A 19,430-nucleotide genomic window follows, 5' to 3' on the forward strand; every position below is an offset into this window, starting at 1 on the left:
AGAATAACAACAACAACAGAATAGAACAACAACAACAGAATATAATAACAACAACAGAATAGAACAACAACAGAATAGAACAACAACAGAATAGAACAACAACAACAATAGAATAGAATGTCCCTATGAGTATAAATATGGGACGCGGGTGGCGCTGTGGGTTAAACTGTTATGTACTGAAGTTCTCGCCCTGGGCCAGCAGGGGGGTGCTCTAGATAGTTTTCACTCAGGTCCACATATGCAAATAAGGGATTGAAAGTGACGTTCAGTGATTGGATAGTTACATAAAGTGGTCACTGTTGCGTTCTAGTGGAGCTCTATATAAGCAGGCTGGCTGAACCCTTCAGATCAGTTCTGTTCTGGCCTGTGAATAAACAAGAGCTGTTTGACGAATCGCTGTGTCGTCTGATATGTTCACCCACAACTTAACATAAAACACAGAGCCTAGGGCTTGCCAATCAGAAGGTTGGCGGTTTGAATCCCCGCGACGGGGTGAGCTTTCTCGGTCCCTGCTCCTGTCAACCTAGCAGTTCAAAAGCACATCAAAGTGCAAACAGGTACTGCTCTGGCGGGAATGTAAATGGCGTTTCCGTGCGCTGCTCTGGTTTGCCAGAAGCGGCTTAGCTATGCTGGCCACATGACCCGGAAGCTGTATGCCGGCTCCCTCAGCCAATAAAGCGAGATGAACGCCGCAACCCCAGAGTCGGCCACGACTGGACCTAATGGTCAGGGGTCCCTTTACCTTTACCTTTATGAGTATAAATAGTAAAATCATCATTATCATAGAATCTTAGAGTTGGAAGGGACCCAAGGGTCATCTAGTCCAACCCCCTGAATTGCACGAATCTCAGCTAAAGCATCCATGACAGATGAAGAATCCATGACACCTGTGAAATAATAATATTAATAATATAATGTCCCTCTTTTCATCAGATAAATGTTGGAGGGTATGGAGTTATGTGACCTTGAGCCATCTAAAGGCAGCCCTGTACAGTATAGGGAAGTTTTTTTAATGTTTAATGTTTTATTATGTTTTTATATATGTTGGAAGCTGCCCAGGGTGGCTGGGGCAACCCCGTCAGATGGGCGGGGAATAAATAGCATAATAATAATAATGGAATAGGACATCCCTTCAAAATGCAGTATTTCACAAGAAATGACAGGGTAGGTATGGACTGTTGATAATATGTGTCCACTGCTTCCCAAATCAGAAGTGTGAATACTGGTGTGAATACTGTGGAAGGTGTCTGGAAAAGACCATAAATCGCACTTGACTATTTTAAGATCTTTCCAGAAAAAAGGTGTTTTTGAAAGTTCTTCCCTTAATCAGGACTGTCAGCATTTAACGCATGATTAAATGAAATCAGTCACACGAACAAATGCAAACCTGGATCATTTTAATTGGGCATTGTAAGTTTTTTCATTTCATTATTAATCTGTATATACTCTGGAAATCAAACTACAGGACAACTTTTCTTTCTCACCTGAAAGTGCGGGTTTCTTATGTTTTCAGCATTTTCCCAACCGGTTAGTAACCTAATTTTAAAAAGAGAGCGAGGGAGGCAGAATTCTTGACAAACCAATGCTTTCTTCTACTAATCACAGCATTGTTTTCAAGATGTTTACAGACTGGCCGACTGATTTATAATTTGCTGTAGCATCTTTCCTGGTATTGTAGTTGCATTGATCTCTTGTTTTTCCACCCCTTTTCCCCCCAGTCAGAGCTGCCTAGTCGGATAGTAAATACTGCCAAATCTGTTTCATTTGCAGCTGTTCTGGTGCAGTAATGACTGAATGAAGACAATCAGTGGGACATTCACATATGTGATGAAGCTATCTTACACCCTCCACCCATTTCAGAAGCCAGTGCAAAAATAAGGAGGGCTGTCAAAAGCAAATTCCCTCACAACCAGTGCCATGATTGTACATTGACAGCAGAGGGCTCTGGTGTTTGCAAAGAAGGAAAGAGAGGCAACCCTCTCTTCTCACACAACCCTGCTCTGCAGGCAGAGGTGGAACTGGGTTTAGCTGAGGCAGCGGCTGCACCTTCCAAAAGGGGATTTGTAAGAACCATCTTAGCGCCAGCCTTCTTTGCAGCCAGGAAGGAGGAGGGGTGCCCTGTTGCTTCAGACCGAAAACTCCCCTGGGTTCTGTAGCTGTGATTTTGAATGAAAAGAGGCATAGGCAAAACAGAAGGGCTGAGCTTCTGGTGCAAAAAGGAGCTGTGAAAAGTAACAGGACTGCATATTTCCCACCTCTGGTTAGTAGCATCTTCTTCACATCAGTACAGACCAAACTGTATTTGGGGGGGGAATAGTGTAATAATGTGTGTGTCCCTTGTTTTTATTCTCTAGTTGCATTTCTTGAAGGATTTCTGCCTTTTGTTTATCCATTTCCTCAATTTAACATCTTTTTATCCTGCCTCTAGGAACTCAGGATAGAGTACAAGCCCCACCAAGGCCAGCCCCACCCACCCTTAGGCAGACTGAAGCAGCTGCCTCTGGTGGTAAATATCCAGGAACCCTTCTGACCCTGAGAGACGGCAGAATTTCATTTTGGCTTCCTTTTGGCACCGCCCCATTCATCCAGCACCATGGCGCTTCCCCAGGTAGGCAGTTTTCTGTAGGATGGCTGGACTCTGGGTCAGGGAAGAAAAACACAAGGGTGGAAAGAAAACGGGAGTGTGGGCTCTTGTTAAAATGTCTAAAGAATCTGGCAAAAAGGTAATGGTTATGAGAAGTTGGCAAAAAAGATTTAAGTTTTAAGCTCTAAGGTCGCTTTTATAAGACAAGATGATAATAGAGTAAGGTAACGTAACGATAAAATATTATAAATTATGGAAAGGATTTGCTGTGACAATTATTAATTAAGATACAAGAGATGGGAGGAGGAGGAGGTCATGGAAAGAAGGTAACAGAAATTGGAGAATTTGAAAGTGATGGTTTTATTTTCTCTTTTTCTTTTTGTGTTTTTGTCTTTTTTCTCTTTTTTGTAATGTTGTCTTTTTTCTGTGTAATTTTAAATTTTTTTGTGTTTCAATAAATATTATTTTTTTAAAAAAAGAAAAAGAAAATGGGATTGTGATGGTTTAAAATGATATCTATTGACTCTACACTATGCAGGTGACTTTTGAGGAGGTGGCTGTGTATTTCACTGAGCAGGAATGGGCCTTGCTGGATGCGAACGAGAGAGCCTTATATTGGGATGTCATGCAGGCGAACTACGAGCACCTGACTTCACTCGGTAAGTGCTCTGCCTAGTGTTAAAAGCTTGGGTTTGTCAGATGCATGCAGGATTATTGTTGTTTTTTCAAGGACCCAGCAAACAAGTTAAAAGAAACCCTGTTCTTTATCTTTCTGGATGTTCTAAAACACACCAGAGCCATACATTAATTTTGTTAATACAATCTTACACTCATTCCTATTCTAAGGAATGTTTTACTATGTTCTGTATATGCTGTAAGCCGTCCAGAGTGGCTGGGTAAACCCAGCCAGATGGGCGGGGTATAGATAATACAATTATTATTATTAAGGCTCAGGACAGGTTATAAACAATAGGCATAAAGGATCATCTTTATGATGATGATCTGTGGAGACAGAGTTTTCCTTTTTTATTATGCACTTTAAATCAGAAGGGCTAGGTAAAGGTAAAGGACGCCTGGACAGTTAAGTCCAGTCAAAGGCGGCTATGGGGTTGCGGCGCTCATCTCACTTTCAAGCCGAGGTAGCCAGCGTTTGTCCACAAACAGCTTTCTGGGTCATGTGGCCAGCAGGACTAAACCACTTCTGGCGCAATGAGACACCGTGATGGAAACCAGAGCTCACAGAAACGCTATTTACCTTCCCACCACAGTGGTACCTATTTATCTACTTGCACTGGCGCGCTTTTGAACAGCTAGGTTGTCAGGAGCTGAAACAAAGCAACAGGAGCTCACCCTGTTGTGTGGATTCGAACCACCAACCTTTCTTGCTCATGGGCACCTGCAGAATCCGTCATGGTTTGTGTGAGTGAAGAAGCTGAGCTTTTGCCCTCTTTGCAGCAGCAAAACAGTGCTAAACAGTTCCCCAAAGGAGGTAATCTGCAATCCTTCTTATGCATCAGAGAAACTACGGGGTTTGCATTGAGAGACACCCACAGTGTGGATGCAAAATCTGTCTGGCAACCACAGCTTTTGAGAACGACACTTGCTCTCCCCTCTGTGTAGCCCCCATGTTGTTTTAGGTGCCGTGTTGGTTTGTGATGGACAATTTGGGAATAGCTTTTATCCATGTGTGTAGAAGCAAATGTTCCAGAAGGTCTGCGGACACCATCTTGGTAGTCAAGACAATCCCGAGACTAACCGGTAGTTGCTGTAAGAATGTGCTCACATATGTTTATCCACTTTCCTTGATATATGCCAATTGGCTTGCTTTGATGCCATGCTTATCTGTGGGCCTGAGACGCATGGTTATTACTCTAGGGAGGGGAGCTATCTGCAAGACTTGGAGTCTTGCCACCTATGCCTTCCTCGGCAGGTGAATCAATGCGAGGTTCTGGCCCGATTGGCTTATGCTGTCCTGATATAAGTAATGCATAAATGATTTCCCAGGGGCAGACAAGTCATGGTGTCTGTCCTGGGTCTGTAAAGGCAGCAGTGCTTTCCATGCTGTGACTGGATCTAGACACATCAAAAAAGTGATTCGGTTAAACGCGTTGTAAACTCTGCAAAGGGAAATCACCTTGGCGCAAGACAGGACTCCACAGCGCCATCTGGTGTGTCACAGTGTTATAACGCACATAAAGCGCTTTTTCTTTACGAAGGTAGCTGAGTCCTGTGTTGTGAGTCTACACTTCCTTCTAATAAAGCACTGGAATGGATCACCCTGATGTTTTTGGCACCCTTCTTTGGTATCCCTGCACCAAACCACCCTCACAAACCCTCCTTTGCGCCTATAAATCAGGACACCCCATAGGTCAGGCATAGGCAAACTCCGGCCCTCAAGATATTTTGAGACTACAGTTCCCAACATCCCTGACCACTGGTCCTGTTAGCTAGGGATGATGGGAGTTGTAGTCCCAAAACATCTGGAGGGCCGGAGTTTGCCTATGCCTGCCATAGGTTGTATGTGCCAAGCCCCTTCAAACTGCTTTGGAATGGGTTAGGGTCTAGGTCTGATAGGTAGAGGCAGGATGCTACTACAGGGTTTTGGTCTCATGGAGGTGTTTCCTTAAAAGAAAGATAGTGGGGAGCAAAGTCATGAGGCATGATGTGTAGACAGACGACTCTTCTCTAATCTCCAGGTGTCCTCCTCACCCCAACAGATGGCAGGATTTCATCTTGGCTTCCTCTGGCACCCTCCCATTCTCCTGTCACCATGGAAAATTCCCAAGTAGGCCGGAATCTGCAGGTGGGACTGTTCCATGAAGTGGACAGGAAATATGCAAGTGTAACATCTACATCTGGAGATGTAATGAGGTCGAGGCATAGCTGTCAACTTTTCCCTTTTTTAAAGGGAAATCCTATTTGGAATAAGGGAATTTCCCTTTAAAAAGGGGAAAGGTTGACAGCTATGTGTCGAGTTTATGTTCTTTCACATGGTGGTGGACCTGTAAAAGGGTAAAATAGTTTTGGGAAATAATTTATAATGACTTGGTAAAAATTGTTTAAAAGCACCTTTCAAAAAAACAACAACAACAGAGTCTTTTTTTGTTGGGGATAATTCAGATGGAAATTCCCAGGTGTCAAAAAATGTTATTTATGTACGCCACTACGGTGGCCTGTGTTTCGTTTGCCCCAAAATGGAAAACAAGTGAGGCCCCATATACAGAAGAATGGCAACTTAAACTGTTGGAATATGTGCAGCTTGCGGACCTTAACTTATAGAATAAGAGAACGAGAAGAACCTTCGTTTAAAGAAGACTGGAAAATGTTTATTGAATATATGGGGGATAATTGTGTATACTTGAAAACGTTGGCAGCATTAAGATAAATTCAACAGTGTAAATAAGTTTTGATGGAAGAAACAATGGAATTCTGAATGGTTTAGTTTATATAAAATATGCAGGGATTTATGCTATGCAAAATGAACTATGGAAAGAGAAGAAGGGAAGACATTGATATTTTAAGGTTATCTAAATGAATATTCTAAATTGTAAGACAGAATATGAATATATATATATATATATATATATATATATATATATATATATATGCAGGTTTTGGTGTCCTCGGGTGTCTTCCCGTGTAAAAGTTGGGGTGTCTAGGCGACGTTTCGACGAGGTCTTACTCGTCATCTTCAGGCTGGTGCTTTCGGCTTCTTGTTACTGGAACAGAGCAGGATCTCAGTGTTTGAGTTCCTATAAATACTGTTGAGGGGGTGTGGTGTATAGCCTCCAATGTTCTGGGCAGAGAGGAAGTTTCCAGGCTAATGTGCCTTTTCTTCTTTTGTTCCTTAATTACTTGAGGGATATCTTGAGTGATTTCTTGGGTGATATTCTGAGTACCACTTAGGTGGGTCATTAGGTGTGGATTAGTTGCTAAAGCCTTCGTGTCTTGACATCTTGAGCTTTGTGAAGAGTTTTTTCTGAGAAGATGGCTGTACTGCACTTAGTTGTGCTCTGGCTTGGCTTCGTGTATAGGGGCGAGCTGTGGTTTTGTGTCTTGTGCCAGCCAGATCTGTGTAGGGATTGCAGGGGGGTGCAGCATCCGGAGGTGCCACCATGGTTTGGCTACTGGATGGTGTCTGTAATTTATCTGTGGAGAGGGTCTGGGTTTGGGTCTGGTGTGGTTGATTGGTGATGGCGTTCTGTGTGCCTCTGGATCTGGTGTCGGTTTTTGTGGGGAGGGCTAATTTCCAGATGTCTGGCAGGCGGGATGTGTCGTCACGCTTGTTCATGTTGTGAGGGTGTTTCTCTATCTCGATGGCTTCCATGATTATTCTCTTGTGGTGATGTTCCATGTTAAAGAGCAATTTGGAATCTGCAAAATTAATTTCGTGTCCTGTTTCTTTCATGTGTTGGAAAAGAGAGGAAGTTTTTTCTTCTTTTTTGACGGCATTCTTGTGTTCTGCGATACGTGCATTTATTTGTCTGTTTGTTTGTCCAATGTACGTGGCTGGGCAGACTTTGCAGGGTATTTCATAGACCCCTTGGTTTTCCAACTGGATTTTATCCTTGGGGTTTCTGAGGATATTGGCTATTTTTTGGTTGGTGCAAAAGGCTGTTTTGATATTGTGTTTATGGAGGATTTTGCTAATTTTATCTGTAGTGCCCTTGATATAAGGAAGGAGGGCCATGCCATTGTTTTCTTCTGTGTCTTGGTTTTTGGGGGGTGTTTCTTTTTGGATTAGCTTCGTAACCCTGTTTTGCTGGTATCCATTGGCGATTAACACATTTACACGGGAAGACACCCGAGGACACCAAAACCTGCATTCCTGTACCCGTGAAAATCTACGAAAGCATATATATATATATATATATATATACACACACACACACACACATACACACACACGTGTTGAAAGAAAATAGGTGCCTCATTATTTCCTTTTCACCTACGTGAAAGAAGACGGACCAGGGGCAGCCTGGTTGAGAACTTAGGGTATTGTATATGCTGCAGTCCTGACCCGGATTTCTACTGTTTTATGTCATTGCTTCCCTAAAGCACTCTGGGATTTGTAGTTGTAAGGAGATGGAGGAGGCTAGAAGACTGTCTTATACCAAGTCAGGCATTGGATCATCTAGCTCAATATCATCTATGCTGATTGGCAGAGGGCTTAAGGGAGGAACGTTCCAGAGCTGTACCTGAAGACACCAGGAATTGAACCCAGGACCTTCCCCACGGGGGAGATGATTATCCTGTGGCTGCAACACTTTCACAAGATGATAAATCACAGGGTGCAAGCAGCAGTTAAAGCAGATGCAACTGAAAGCACACAAGGATATAAATACAGCGGTACCTTGGTTTTCGAACGTCTCCGTTGACAAACGTTTCGGAACTCAAACACCATAAACCCAGAAATAAATGCTTCCATTTCTGAACACGCCTCGGAAGTCAAACGGCTTCCACTGAGTGCATATGTTTCTCAATTTTCTCTATTAAATTTGCAGACCACCCTTTGCACCTCGGTTTTCGAATGTTTCGGAACTCGAACGGTCTTCTGGAACAGATTACATTCAGAAACTGAGGTACCACTGTATTAAAAAAAACCCCAATAATATTGAAAACAGCACTGGAAACATTTTCAACTTCTTCTTCTTTTTTTTAAGAATAGCACTCATCCTGCCTCAAATGCCAGTTAGTGACCAAAGGCCTACTGGAACAAAAAAAAAGTCTTTGCCTGCTTGTGAAAGGAACACAGGAAGGGAGTTTTCCACATGCCAGGTCAGTTAAGGCAGTGTAGGTCTATACAGGGATGTCTGCACTACAAGCGTAGGCCAGTTTCAGATCTGCAGAAACAAGTTGTTTGATGGGCTTCCTAGGCAGCAGAGGTGACTTTCAATGCCAAGCACTGAAGGAGTTTCTTACAAGGCTGTTGGAAGTAGCCCTGTGCTGAGATTCTTGATGCAGGGGAAGAGGGTGGAAACAAAGAAAAAGAACCTTAATTCTGGGTGGTGGCAGAGGAGGAATTCTTTATATATATATGTGTATACACACACACACACACACACACACACACATACACAAACACATAGAATCATAGAATCATAGAATCATAGAGTTGGAAGAGACCACAAGGGCCATCGAGTCCAACCCCCTGCCAAGCAGGAAACACCATCAGAGCACTCCTGACATATGGTTGTCAAGCCTCTGCTTAAAGACCTCCAAAGTAGGAGACTCCACCACACTCCTTGGCAGCAAATTCCACTGTCAAACAGCTCTTACTGTCAGGAAGTTATTCCTAATGTTTAGGTGGAATCTTCTTTCTTGTAGTTTGGATCCATTGCTCCGTGTCCGCTTCTCTGGAGCAGCAGAAAACAACCTTTCTCCCTCCTCTATGTGACATCCTTTTATATATTTGAACATGGCTATCATATCACCCCTTAACCTCCTCTTCTCCAGGCTAAACATGCCCAGCTCCCTTAGCCGTTCCTCATAAGGCATCGTTTCCAGGCCTTTGACCATTTTGGTTGCCCTCCTCTGGACACATTCCAGTTTGTCCGTGTCCTTCTTGCACTGTGGTGCCCAGAACTGGACACAGTACTCCAGGTGAGGTCTGACCAGAGCAGAATACAGTGGCACTATTACTTCCCTTGATCTAGATGTTATACTCCTATTGATGACCAACACCAACCCTTTAAAATGCAGGTGGCTTTTGAGGAGGTGGCCGTGTATTTCACTGAGCAGGAGTGGGCCTTGCTGGATGCGAGCAAGAGAGCGCTTTACTGGGACGTCATGCGGGAGAATTACGAGCGCTGGGCTTCACTGAGTAAGTATCCTGCCTGTTATCCCTTCCCTTATTAAACACTTGAGCCCTAGCATCTTAAACTGGATTTGTTTTCCTCTGCTACTTTTTAGCTTTATTGACAATGGTGGGGATCGTGAAGGCTGCCTCGGGTGTTTGTCACCTTTGTAGGTGACCCAGAAACTAAAATTAATCCAGAATGGGGCCCAGTATACCTGAAGGAGCGTCTCCACCCCCCATCGTTCAACCCGGACACTGAGGTCCTACTCCGAGGGCCTTCTGGCGGTTCCCTCACTTTGAGAAGTGAGGCGACAGGGAACCAGACAGAGGGCCTTCTCAGTGGTGGCACACGCCCTGTGGAACGCCCTGCCACCAGATGTCAAGGAAATAAACAACTATTTGAATTTTAGAAGACATCTGAAGGCAGCCCTGTTTAGGGAAGTTTTTAATGTTTGAAGTTTTATTCTGTTTTTAGTGTTCTGTTGGGAGCCGCCCAGAGTGGCTGGGGAAACCCAGCCAGATGGGCGCGGTATTATTATTAATAATTATTATTATTATTATTATTATTATTATTATTATTATTATTATTATTATGGAGGGCGATATGGAGGGTGGTAGCCAACAAAGGGCTTCTGCTGGCACAAATCCTCTTGGCTGTGCAATGGAAATTCCCCCACCTCCTCTGCCTGCACCCCTAAATCTATTCCTAAGGGTCCTCCAAACATCCAATGCAGATTTGAGGCAGGTGCAGGGAGAGTGGAGAGGGCAGAGAAAACCTGACTTTGCTGTTCCTTTTCTGCTGTTAGTTCCACCATATTGCCTAATGTCCAGACTCTTTCTTTGCAGGTGGATGCTATCAACAAGGAAACCTTAAATCCACGGAGCCTTGTGGGAGATTGCTGAAATATTCCCGGGAGAGGGAATCTCCCAATCCCTGTCACAAGGAGGAGAAACAACCAGTGGAGAAGTCGGGCGAATCAGCCCCGTTGAAAGGGAGCATCAGCGCTGCAAAATGTCATCCGGTTGACATGGGAGAAAGGAAGGATTCCTGTCCCAAGTGCGGGAAAAGCTTCTGTCACAAATCAGCACTCACTGCACACCTGAGAATCCACACAGGAGAGAAGCCGTACCAGTGCCACGATTGTGGGAAAAGCTTCAATCAGAGCTCAGCCCTGACTCAGCACCAGAGGATCCACACTGGGGAGAAACCCTACGCCTGCCTCAGCTGTGAGAAAAGATTCAGTCAGAGCTCAGCCCTCACTCAACATCAGAGAATCCACACCGGGGAGAGGGCTTACGCCTGCCTTGACTGTGGGAAAAGCTTCATTTACCAGTCGGCCCTCATACGGCATCGGAAAATCCACACTGGAGAAAAATGCCACAAGTGCCCTGACTGTGGGAAAGGCTTCAACCAAAGCTCCAACCTTATTACACATCAGAAAATTCATAATGGTAGGGAAGTGCGGTTAACTGTCCCATTCACATGTTGTCCTCTGAGGCCTGTTAATCATTCTCCTTTGGGTTATAACAAAATTGATTCACTGACGTGTTATATCTCACTAGAGAATGTCCAGAGCATGGAAAGAAAATATTATGATCCTGTAACCCACATGCATGGGGTAAATAACAAAAGAATCCAGCTGGGTGCCTGGATTCAAAATGTGGGGCTAAACTCACTCTTCAGCAGGGGAAAACCCTCAGTTGCCATTTTTAAACTTATAAAGTCAAGCAGCGGTACAGTGTGGCTAAATGTAGGCTGTTAAACCTTTTTATCCCATTTTGTCTGCTGGGAAACTCCCGTGGCAATGAACAGAGGAGTTTTGTCCTCTTTCTGCTCTCTCGCAGAATGATGCCAGTGTGAGAGCCAGTGTGGTGTAGTGGTTAAGAGCGGTAGTCACGTAATCTGGGAAACCGGGTTCGCTTCCCCGCTCCTCCACATGCAGCTGCTGGGTGACCTTGGGCCAGTCACACTTCTCTGAAGTCTCTCAGCCCCACTCACCTCACAGAGTGTTTGTTGTGGGGGAGGAAGGGAAAGGAGAATGTTAGCCGCTTTGAGACTCCTGAAGGGGAGTGAAAGGCGGGACATCAAATCCAAACTCTTCTTCTTCTTCTTCTTCGCAGTGTTAAGTAAGTTTAAAATGTTTTCCTTACAAAATGTTTCAAAGGTCAGATTCATGCCTTTATCCAAGCGGCACCAAGGAGAACACATGCAGAACACTAATAGGTAGAAAATACAAAAAGATAGCTTCAAACTCATGCTCCAAGCTTGGAGCAAAGCTTAGACACGTCTTCCTTTGTCAGTTACGTGGAGAGGAGAGAGACAGAACAGGAAGAGAAGGCTTCACTTCCTCCCCTGTCAGAGAAGAGGAGGCATGACCTAGCTGTGTCTAGGAATCCAGCTCCGCTGTCTTAACCCTTTCATGCACCAACTAGCACTTTCTGACTGCAGTTCCCACACAGAGGACTTCACATGCATAATGGTCACGTACACACCATATATTTAAGCACTAAAATACCACTCTAAACAATTACGGCTTCCCCCAAATAGTTGTGGGAGCTGTAGTTTCTTAAGGGTCCTGAGACCCCCTGTGCCCCTCAAGGAGCCACAATTCCCATAGTAATTTAACAATCAATTCTTCTTCCCAGGGAACTCTGGCAATTGTAACCCTCTCAGGGAATAAGGGTCTCCTAACAATTCTCAGCTCTCCTTGGCGCACAGATTGCCCCTGCTTTAGGGATTTGCAGTTTCTACCCTACATTTTACATGCTCTCCCTTAACCTTTTCTTCTTCGTATCCTTATAGGGATACCCTGCAGGAGCAAGAAGAAGACGCCTCAGCAGCAAGTTTGTGAGCCATTAGAACCACCTGGAATACAACGAGTTTCCCCTTACAACCCTCAAGTGGAAAAAGAGATTCGGAACCAGGGAAGTTTGCAGAGAAACCCCTCAGAGCAGGCCCAGGATCAAGTCGTTTCTGGAACAGGTAGTTTCCTATCTCAGAAAGATGTCACGATAAAGACAAGGCCCGCTAGGGTTAAGAGGCCACTCGTATGTCACGACTGTGGAAAGAACTTCAAGTACAGTTCCCATCTGGTTAACCACCTGAGAATACACACAGGAGAGAAACCTTATGTCTGCCCAGACTGCGGGAACAGGTTCATACAGAACTCAGCCCTCAAGAGGCACCAGAGAAGCCACAGAGGCGACAGGCCCTATGGATGTTCCGACTGTGGGAAAACCTTTAGCCGGAACTCTCACCTGGCGAAACATCGAGTGATTCACACGGGAGAAAAACCTTACGAGTGCCTTGACTGCGGGAAGAAATTCAGCGTCAAAATGAACCTAGCGATTCACCAACGGATTCACACGGGAGAGAAGCCGTATATGTGCTTGGAGTGCGGGAAACGCTTCAGCCAGCGACCCCACTTTATGATCCACCAGAGAATCCACACGGGAGAGAAACCTTACCAGTGCCCCGAATGCGGGAAAAGCTTTCGCGTGAGTTCGCACCTTGTCGCACATCAGAGAGTTCACGCGGGGAAGACGTCGTTCATATGTCCGGACTGCGGGAAAAACTTCAGCGGTAGCAAGCAGTTTATTCAACATAAGATGTCCCATCTCATTGGAGAAAGCTATCAGCTGCCCATTGCAGCTGTGACCATTAAGAGTGACCCATTTGCCCCCGATTCTGTAGGTCTGGAAGGCAGTGGCTACAGTCCTGGAGCGAATCAGTGAAGTCCCGGCTGTGTTGGGCTAAAACAAAGAAAGGGAAACCTTGATAAGCCCTGTCACATAACTGCAAATGGTGAGATCCTTTCTACAATTAGAGCTTGAAGGGAAGGTGGCTGGAAAAAGGGCATTTTCACTCAAACTTCAAACCCTTTTGCTGTAGTTGAGAGCCAAATGTACCGGATAGAGTGTTGGGCTTGGCCTGGTTTGGACATGGATACTCAGCCATGACGCTTGCCGGTGACCTGGGACCAATTGTCATGTCAGCCTAACCTGCCTCACAGGGTTGTTAGCAGGATGAAATGGATAAAACCTTGTTGTATAGACCATCTTGAGTTGTTTGGAAGAGAAAGATGAGGATACAAATACAGCCGTACCTTGGTTCTCAAACAGAATCTGCTCTGGAAGTCTGTTTGAATTCCGAAAACCAAGGTGCGGCTTCCGATTGGCTCATAGCTGTCAACTTTTTCCTTTTTTTAAGGGAAATCCTATTCGGAAGAAGGGAATTTCCCTTAAAAAAAGGAAAACGTTGACAGCTTTGGATTGGCTGCAGGAGCTTCCTGCACTCAATTGGAAGCCGCGTCGGACGTTCGGCTTCCAAAAAACGTCCACAAACCGGAACACTCACTTCTGGGTTTGTGGCATTCGGGAGCCAAAATGTTCAAGTCGCAAGGCGTTTGGGAGCCAAGGTACAACTGTACAATAAACAAACAATCAAACCATGTACCATTCCTAGACATCAGGTAGAATTGTCAGGTGACCCCTTCCCAATCTGCGAGTACCATCAGTGGATGGTGGTTTCCTGACTAGGGTCACATTTAAAGCATCAACAGTCATGGCTTCCCCCAAAGGATCCTGGGAGCTGTCATTTGTTAAGGGCGCTGAGAGTTGTAGGGGACTCCCTATTCCCCTCACAGAACTACATTTCCCAGAGTTCCCTGTGAAGAGGGACTTATGGTTAAGCCACTCTGAGAACTGTAGCTCTGTGAGGAGAAAGGGGGTCTCCTAAGAATTCAGCAGCCTTAAGAAACTACAGCTCCCAGAATCCTTTGGGGGAAGCCATTTTAAAGCGCCATGGTCCTGCTTAAATGCATGGTGCAAATGTGGCCTAGATTGTCCGGACCACCGCGCTCTTTCCAAGCGGCAGGGAGCATAATCCTGAAGTCCTTGGCCTAATAACCTCATATGGGTGGGAGGAGCCTGGATGGAGAGGAGGAGGCTGGGGGGGGGAATGAAAGGAGAAAGCCAAAACAGATGGAGCAATGGAAGGGGGAGAAGGGGAGTCCCCTACAAGTGTGGGAATGTTCAGGGAGGCAGAAGAGGACATATTGTTTATTAATATCCTTCCTAACATGCGCTAGCAAGTTCCTTTACTTAGCAGAGTTTACATTCCCATTTTAACATGCACAGCAGATAGCTGGTTGCAGGCTTGTGTAAGCCTCTCACTATCATACAATTCAGTACAGTGGTACCTCGGGTTAGAGACGCTTCAGGTTACTGGCGCTTCAGGTTACAGACTCCACTAACCCAGAAATAGTACCTCGGGTTAAGAACTTTGCTCCAGGATAAGAACAGAAATCGTGCAGCAGCAGTGCAGCGGTAGCAGGAGGCCCCATTAGGTAAAGTGGTCTTCAGGTTAAGAACAGTTTCAGGTTAAGAACGGACCTCCGGTACGAATTAAGTTCTTACCCCGAGGTACCACTGTATTGAATTGTATGTTCCTGGTAAGTTCCCTTTTATCCCTCTTAAAAGAATAAACACACAACAATCTTATTTAAAGTCAATAAAAGTTGTTTACTCATGTCAGTTCAACGCTGGATCCCTGAAGGCAGACTTAGTTACAAATATATACATGTGGATCTACCCCATATGGAGGAAAGATCCCAGCCTCTGCTAGCTAAGAATCTAGCAGGGCAGTCCAAGCTAGAAGCTGGTCAAACGAAGAAAGAAGTGAAAAAGAGAGAGTGTGGCAGCATGCCTTGTCCTTTTGTTACCTGGACAGGTAAGGTCACGCCCACCTCTAGTCACATGCAAAGGAAGAATGTTCCAGCCAGGAGGAAACAGGAAGTTTTCGACTGGCTGGACCAAACATTCCACCACATGTCCACTCTAGGAAAACAAGGAATGTTGTGCTTGACTGCTCTCAGCGGATTACATCCCACAACAAGTTCCCCATTCAGACCTATTATTCTCTCTACAAAGTACCGTATCTTCCCCGCTGGTGTGTAAGGAGGGAGGACATCAGGGGAGATGGAGGAGCAGCGGCAAAGGTGCGGGTGGGGAAAATGGGGGTGGTGAGATTTTAAGAGAAAGGAGGGCCCATAGGTGAGCAGAATCCTGGCCTTCCTACAACAGGAGGGAGGGACGCACCAATTCTCTCCTCCAGGAAAGAGGTAGGTTTGTGGTTCTGGAGTGTACGCTTAGGATTTGACTGCCCCTCACTCATTGACTCAGCTGGGGACCATCTTAACCCCAGGCCATTTGTAAAACACCGAAGGAGGCTGAAGGTAAGACGCTGGTGTTTCCCCTGAAACCGGTACTTATTTACCTTTTTCATTTTCCACTCGGTTTGCCTTTACATTTTGTGTTTGCTTCCTGCTCCTGAAACAATAAATCAAGCTACGTCTTTGATTCAGAAACTGTTTTTTTTCTTTCGTTTATGACCACGAAAAAGGAGCCAGGGATTAAAAAATAGCGATTCTGTGAGTTAGTTAAATTTAGTCTGATTAGTTAAATTTAGTCTGATTCGGAAGCCTCCTTTCCCCCCTTTTAAGTAGACCAGAGCTACAGTTAAAATAATTTCTGTATTTTGAAATGCATTGCTTTTGGTAAGCTACGCAGAGATCGTCGTGACTGGGTGGCATATGAATGCTGTTAGTGAATAAAATTTAAATAATTCTGTTTGAGAGGAAATCTGTTTTATAATTTATATTATCGATGGATTATTTAAATTAAAATTTAATACAATTAAATCCGATTGCTCATAAGAGGCGGGACAAATGATGGAGGGGAACCCCACTTACTGTATATCACAAGGGAATTATTTAGATATTTACTTCCGAATGTATTTACATTTTTTTAAGGCTAGGTAAGGTCAAAGAATGAAAGAAAGACAGGAAATCTGAAGAAAAGATAGGCAGTGGCTTTGATGCCTTGATTTCATTTTTTTTTTTAATTCTGCTTTGGAAAATCTGTCTAAGAGAGCCAGTGTGGTGTAGTGGTTAAGAGCGGTACTCTCATAATCTGGGGAACCGGGTTCGTGTCTCCACTCCTCCACATGCAGCTGCTGGGTGACCTTGGGCCAGTCACACTTCTCTGAAGTCTCTCAGCCCCACTCACCTCACAGAGTGTTTGTTGTGGGGGAGGAAGGGAAAGGAGAATGTTAGCCGCTTTGAGACTCCTTAAAAAGGGAGTGAAAGGCGGGATATCAAATCCAAACTCTTCTTCTAAGGAGAAGGCTTAGGGTCAACCAGGGCAAACAATTTCTAGTTTAAATTTGGTCACTTTGATTCATCCTGCGTTGGTTATGCACACAATAATTATGTGAGAACTCCACCCACGCAATATCTAACTCATGGCTGAATCCAAGGGTGGGGAACCAGTTTCAGCCAGTGAACTGGTTCCAGTTGTGGACAGCCCCCAAGAGCCATGAGTTCACCTCAAACACCAGCGAACGGCCTCAGCCCTGTATACCTGAAGGAGCGTCTCCACCCCCATCGTTCACTGAGGTCCAGCGCTGAGGGCCTTCTGGCAGTTCCCTCACTGTGAGATGTGAGGTTACAGGGAATCAGGGAGAGGGCCTTCTTGGTAGTGGTGCCCACCCTGTGGAACACCCATCAGATGTCAAGGAAATAAACAACTATCTGACTTTCAGAAGACATCCGAAGACAGCTCCATTTAGGGAAGTTTTTAATGCTTGATGTTTTATTGTGTTTTTAATATTCTGTTGGGAGCCGCCCAGAGTGGCTGGAGAAACCCAGCCAGATGGGCGGGGTAGAAATAAACTATTATTATTGTTATTATTATTATTATCTGGCTATCTCACCTCTCTCCACTAGCTAGGTCAGGCATAGGCAAACTCTGCCCTCCAGATGTTTTGAGACTACAATTCCCATCATCCCCGACCACTGGTCCTGCTAGCTAGGGATGATGGGAGTTGTAGTCCCAAAACATCTGGAGGGCAGAGTTTGCCTATGCCTGCACTAGGTATTAAGTTACTGATGCAATATTGTTCCACCGAGGGAGATCGTTTCACTGTCCAACAGCTCTGTCAGAAAGGTCTTCCTGATGTTTAGTTGGAATCTCGTGTAACTTGAAGGCATTGGTTCGGTTCCTAGCCTTCAGAGCTGGAGAAAACAAGCTTGCTCCAACTTCCATTTTGACAGCCCTTGCGATATCTGAAGATGGCTACCATATCTCCTCTCAAGTCTCTGGTTTTCTCAACCGTTCCTCATAAGGCTTGGTTTCCAGACCCTTTTCATCTTGGCTGCCTCTTCTGGACTCGTTCCAGCTTGTCAATATCCTTCTTGAACTGTGGTGCCCAGAACTGGACACAGTACTCCAGGTGTGGCCTGACCAAGGCAGAAGAGAGAGGTGCTATTAATTCCCTTGATCAGGACAAGGTGTGGATTATGACCTTCTGAAGCCCGTGACAACTTGGGACTAAAGCAAATCTGTCATTCTTTAAGAACTGATGAGGGCTCCATGCATGAGCATATGCATTGTGAGGTGTATTGCAGGGGGTGACGACGACGACACGTGAACATAGCAGTGCCCTGTATGTGAAACTCTCCCCTAATAATTTAATATTCCTCTTTGCTTGTGTTCCCGTGGCACTTCAAGGCCATACCTTTTGTTTTTATTTAGTTAAGATGCAATGTTTTGTGAAGCCCCATCCCACACTGTTTTGAAAATGTGAATTCAGTGTTGGCGCTTGATCCTTGCATTGATTTGCCAGGAGTGCCTTTTTCACCCTATATTCCAAACATTAACACGCATGCCTTTCCCATTTGCCCAAGAGCGCCATTTTCAGTAGACTAGAGGGCACGGGCTTTCAGGACCAAGTCACACACCTGTTATTACATCCATTGATAATTCATTACTTTGTGACTTGCAGCTAAATACAGTGGTACCTCGGGTTACAGACGCTTCAGGTTACAGACTCCGCCAACCCAGAAAAAGTACCTCAGGTTAAGAACTTTACCTCAGGATGAAAACAGAAATCGTGCAGCAGCAGCGTGAAGCCCCATTAACTAAGTGGTACCTCAGGTTAAGAATGGTTTCAGGTTAAGAACGGACCTCCAGAACGAACTAAGTTCTTAACCCGAGGTACCACTGTATGTGAATTGCTTCCTCGGAAAACTGTGGCAATTGGAAGTGATGTCAGAGGATAGGAAAGCTGTCACTGATTTTGTGATGCCCAGGTCAAATATTGATATGCCCATCTAATCCAGCCTACAGATGTGTCCAGAAATCCACAATCAGGATGTGATTGACAACTGCTCTCTGCTGCCATTGTGCTTCTGCAGCATGTGGTATTCAAACAGAGTTTATCTGGACATGGAGGTTTCCCTGAGCATTTGAAAAATAGAATTCAGAATGCTGCAGTAACCAGTTTTGCAGATACATCCACCAACAGCTCTGAAACACGAGGGTCTTGAGATCTAAATGTGCTGGAACTGAAGGCGCACGACCTGGATAGTTTGGGGAGAAACACTTCTTGGTAAACCTTCTTGAAAGAAGGAACTGTAGTTCTGTGGCAGGTCATTTGCACATAAGGTAAAGGTAAAGGGACCCCTGACCATTAGGTCCAGTCGTGGCAGACTCTGGGGTTGTAGTGCTCATCTGGCCGAGGGAGCCAGCATACAGCTTCCGGGTCATGTGGCCAGCATGACTAAGCCGCTTCTGGCGAACCAGAGCAGCGCACGGAAACGCTGTTTGCCTTCCTGCCAGAGCGGTACCTATTTATCTACTTGCACTTTGATGTGCTTTCGAACTGCTAGGTTGGCAGGAGCAGGGACCGAGCAACGGGAGCTCACCCCGTCGCGGGGATTCGAACTGCCAACCTTCTGATCAGCAAGTCCTAGGCTCTGTGGTTTAACCCACAGCACCACCCACGTCCCTAACACCACATATTGAATAGCTAAAGTGTTTCACAGGCATCCTGGTAAAGAGAGCTATCACCCCCTCCCCATATTGCAGATGGAAAGGAAGAGTGAGACAGAGAATAATGGCTTCGATAAAGCTCGAGTTAATGGCGGAAGAAAGGCTGGACCAGGGGACTTCATCGTTCATGCCCTTAACCACGATGTTATATCA

General features: G+C 45.2%; 1 protein-coding gene across 2 annotated transcripts; it reads left to right on the forward strand.

Annotated features, from left to right (window-relative positions):
- The first annotated feature begins 1,876 nt into the window (after positions 1-1,876).
- On the forward strand, positions 1,877-13,439 carry LOC310701395 (uncharacterized protein). 2 transcript variants are annotated; one of them, XM_083492190.1, is made up of 7 exons: positions 1,877-2,260; positions 2,429-2,608; positions 3,123-3,243; positions 5,281-5,369; positions 9,287-9,407; positions 10,230-10,835; positions 12,187-13,439. In XM_083492190.1, exons 2-7 carry the CDS (start codon positions 2,594-2,596, stop codon positions 13,116-13,118), a joined length of 1,884 nt encoding a protein of 627 aa, XP_083348316.1. In that variant the 5' UTR covers positions 1,877-2,260; positions 2,429-2,593; the 3' UTR covers positions 13,119-13,439. The 2 variants fall into 2 exon arrangements, with proteins under 2 accessions (XP_083348316.1, XP_083348317.1); XM_083492191.1 differs by having other exon boundaries at positions 5,302-5,369.
- The last annotated feature ends 5,991 nt before the right edge of the window (positions 13,440-19,430 follow it).

Source organism: Podarcis liolepis (genome assembly GCF_965112155.1).
Source record: "Podarcis liolepis genome assembly, chromosome: 2".
Taxonomy (NCBI): Eukaryota; Metazoa; Chordata; class Lepidosauria; order Squamata; family Lacertidae; genus Podarcis; species Podarcis liolepis.

Bases quoted from the DNA above. Each gene is read 5' to 3' on its own strand.
- LOC310701395 (XM_083492190.1), top strand. The intron at 3,244-5,280 runs GTAAGTGCTCTG...TCTAATCTCCAG, and splicing joins CGAGCACCTGACTTCACTCG to GTGTCCTCCTCACCCCAACA. The intron at 5,370-9,286 runs GTAGGCCGGAAT...TTTAAAATGCAG, and splicing joins TCACCATGGAAAATTCCCAA to GTGGCTTTTGAGGAGGTGGC.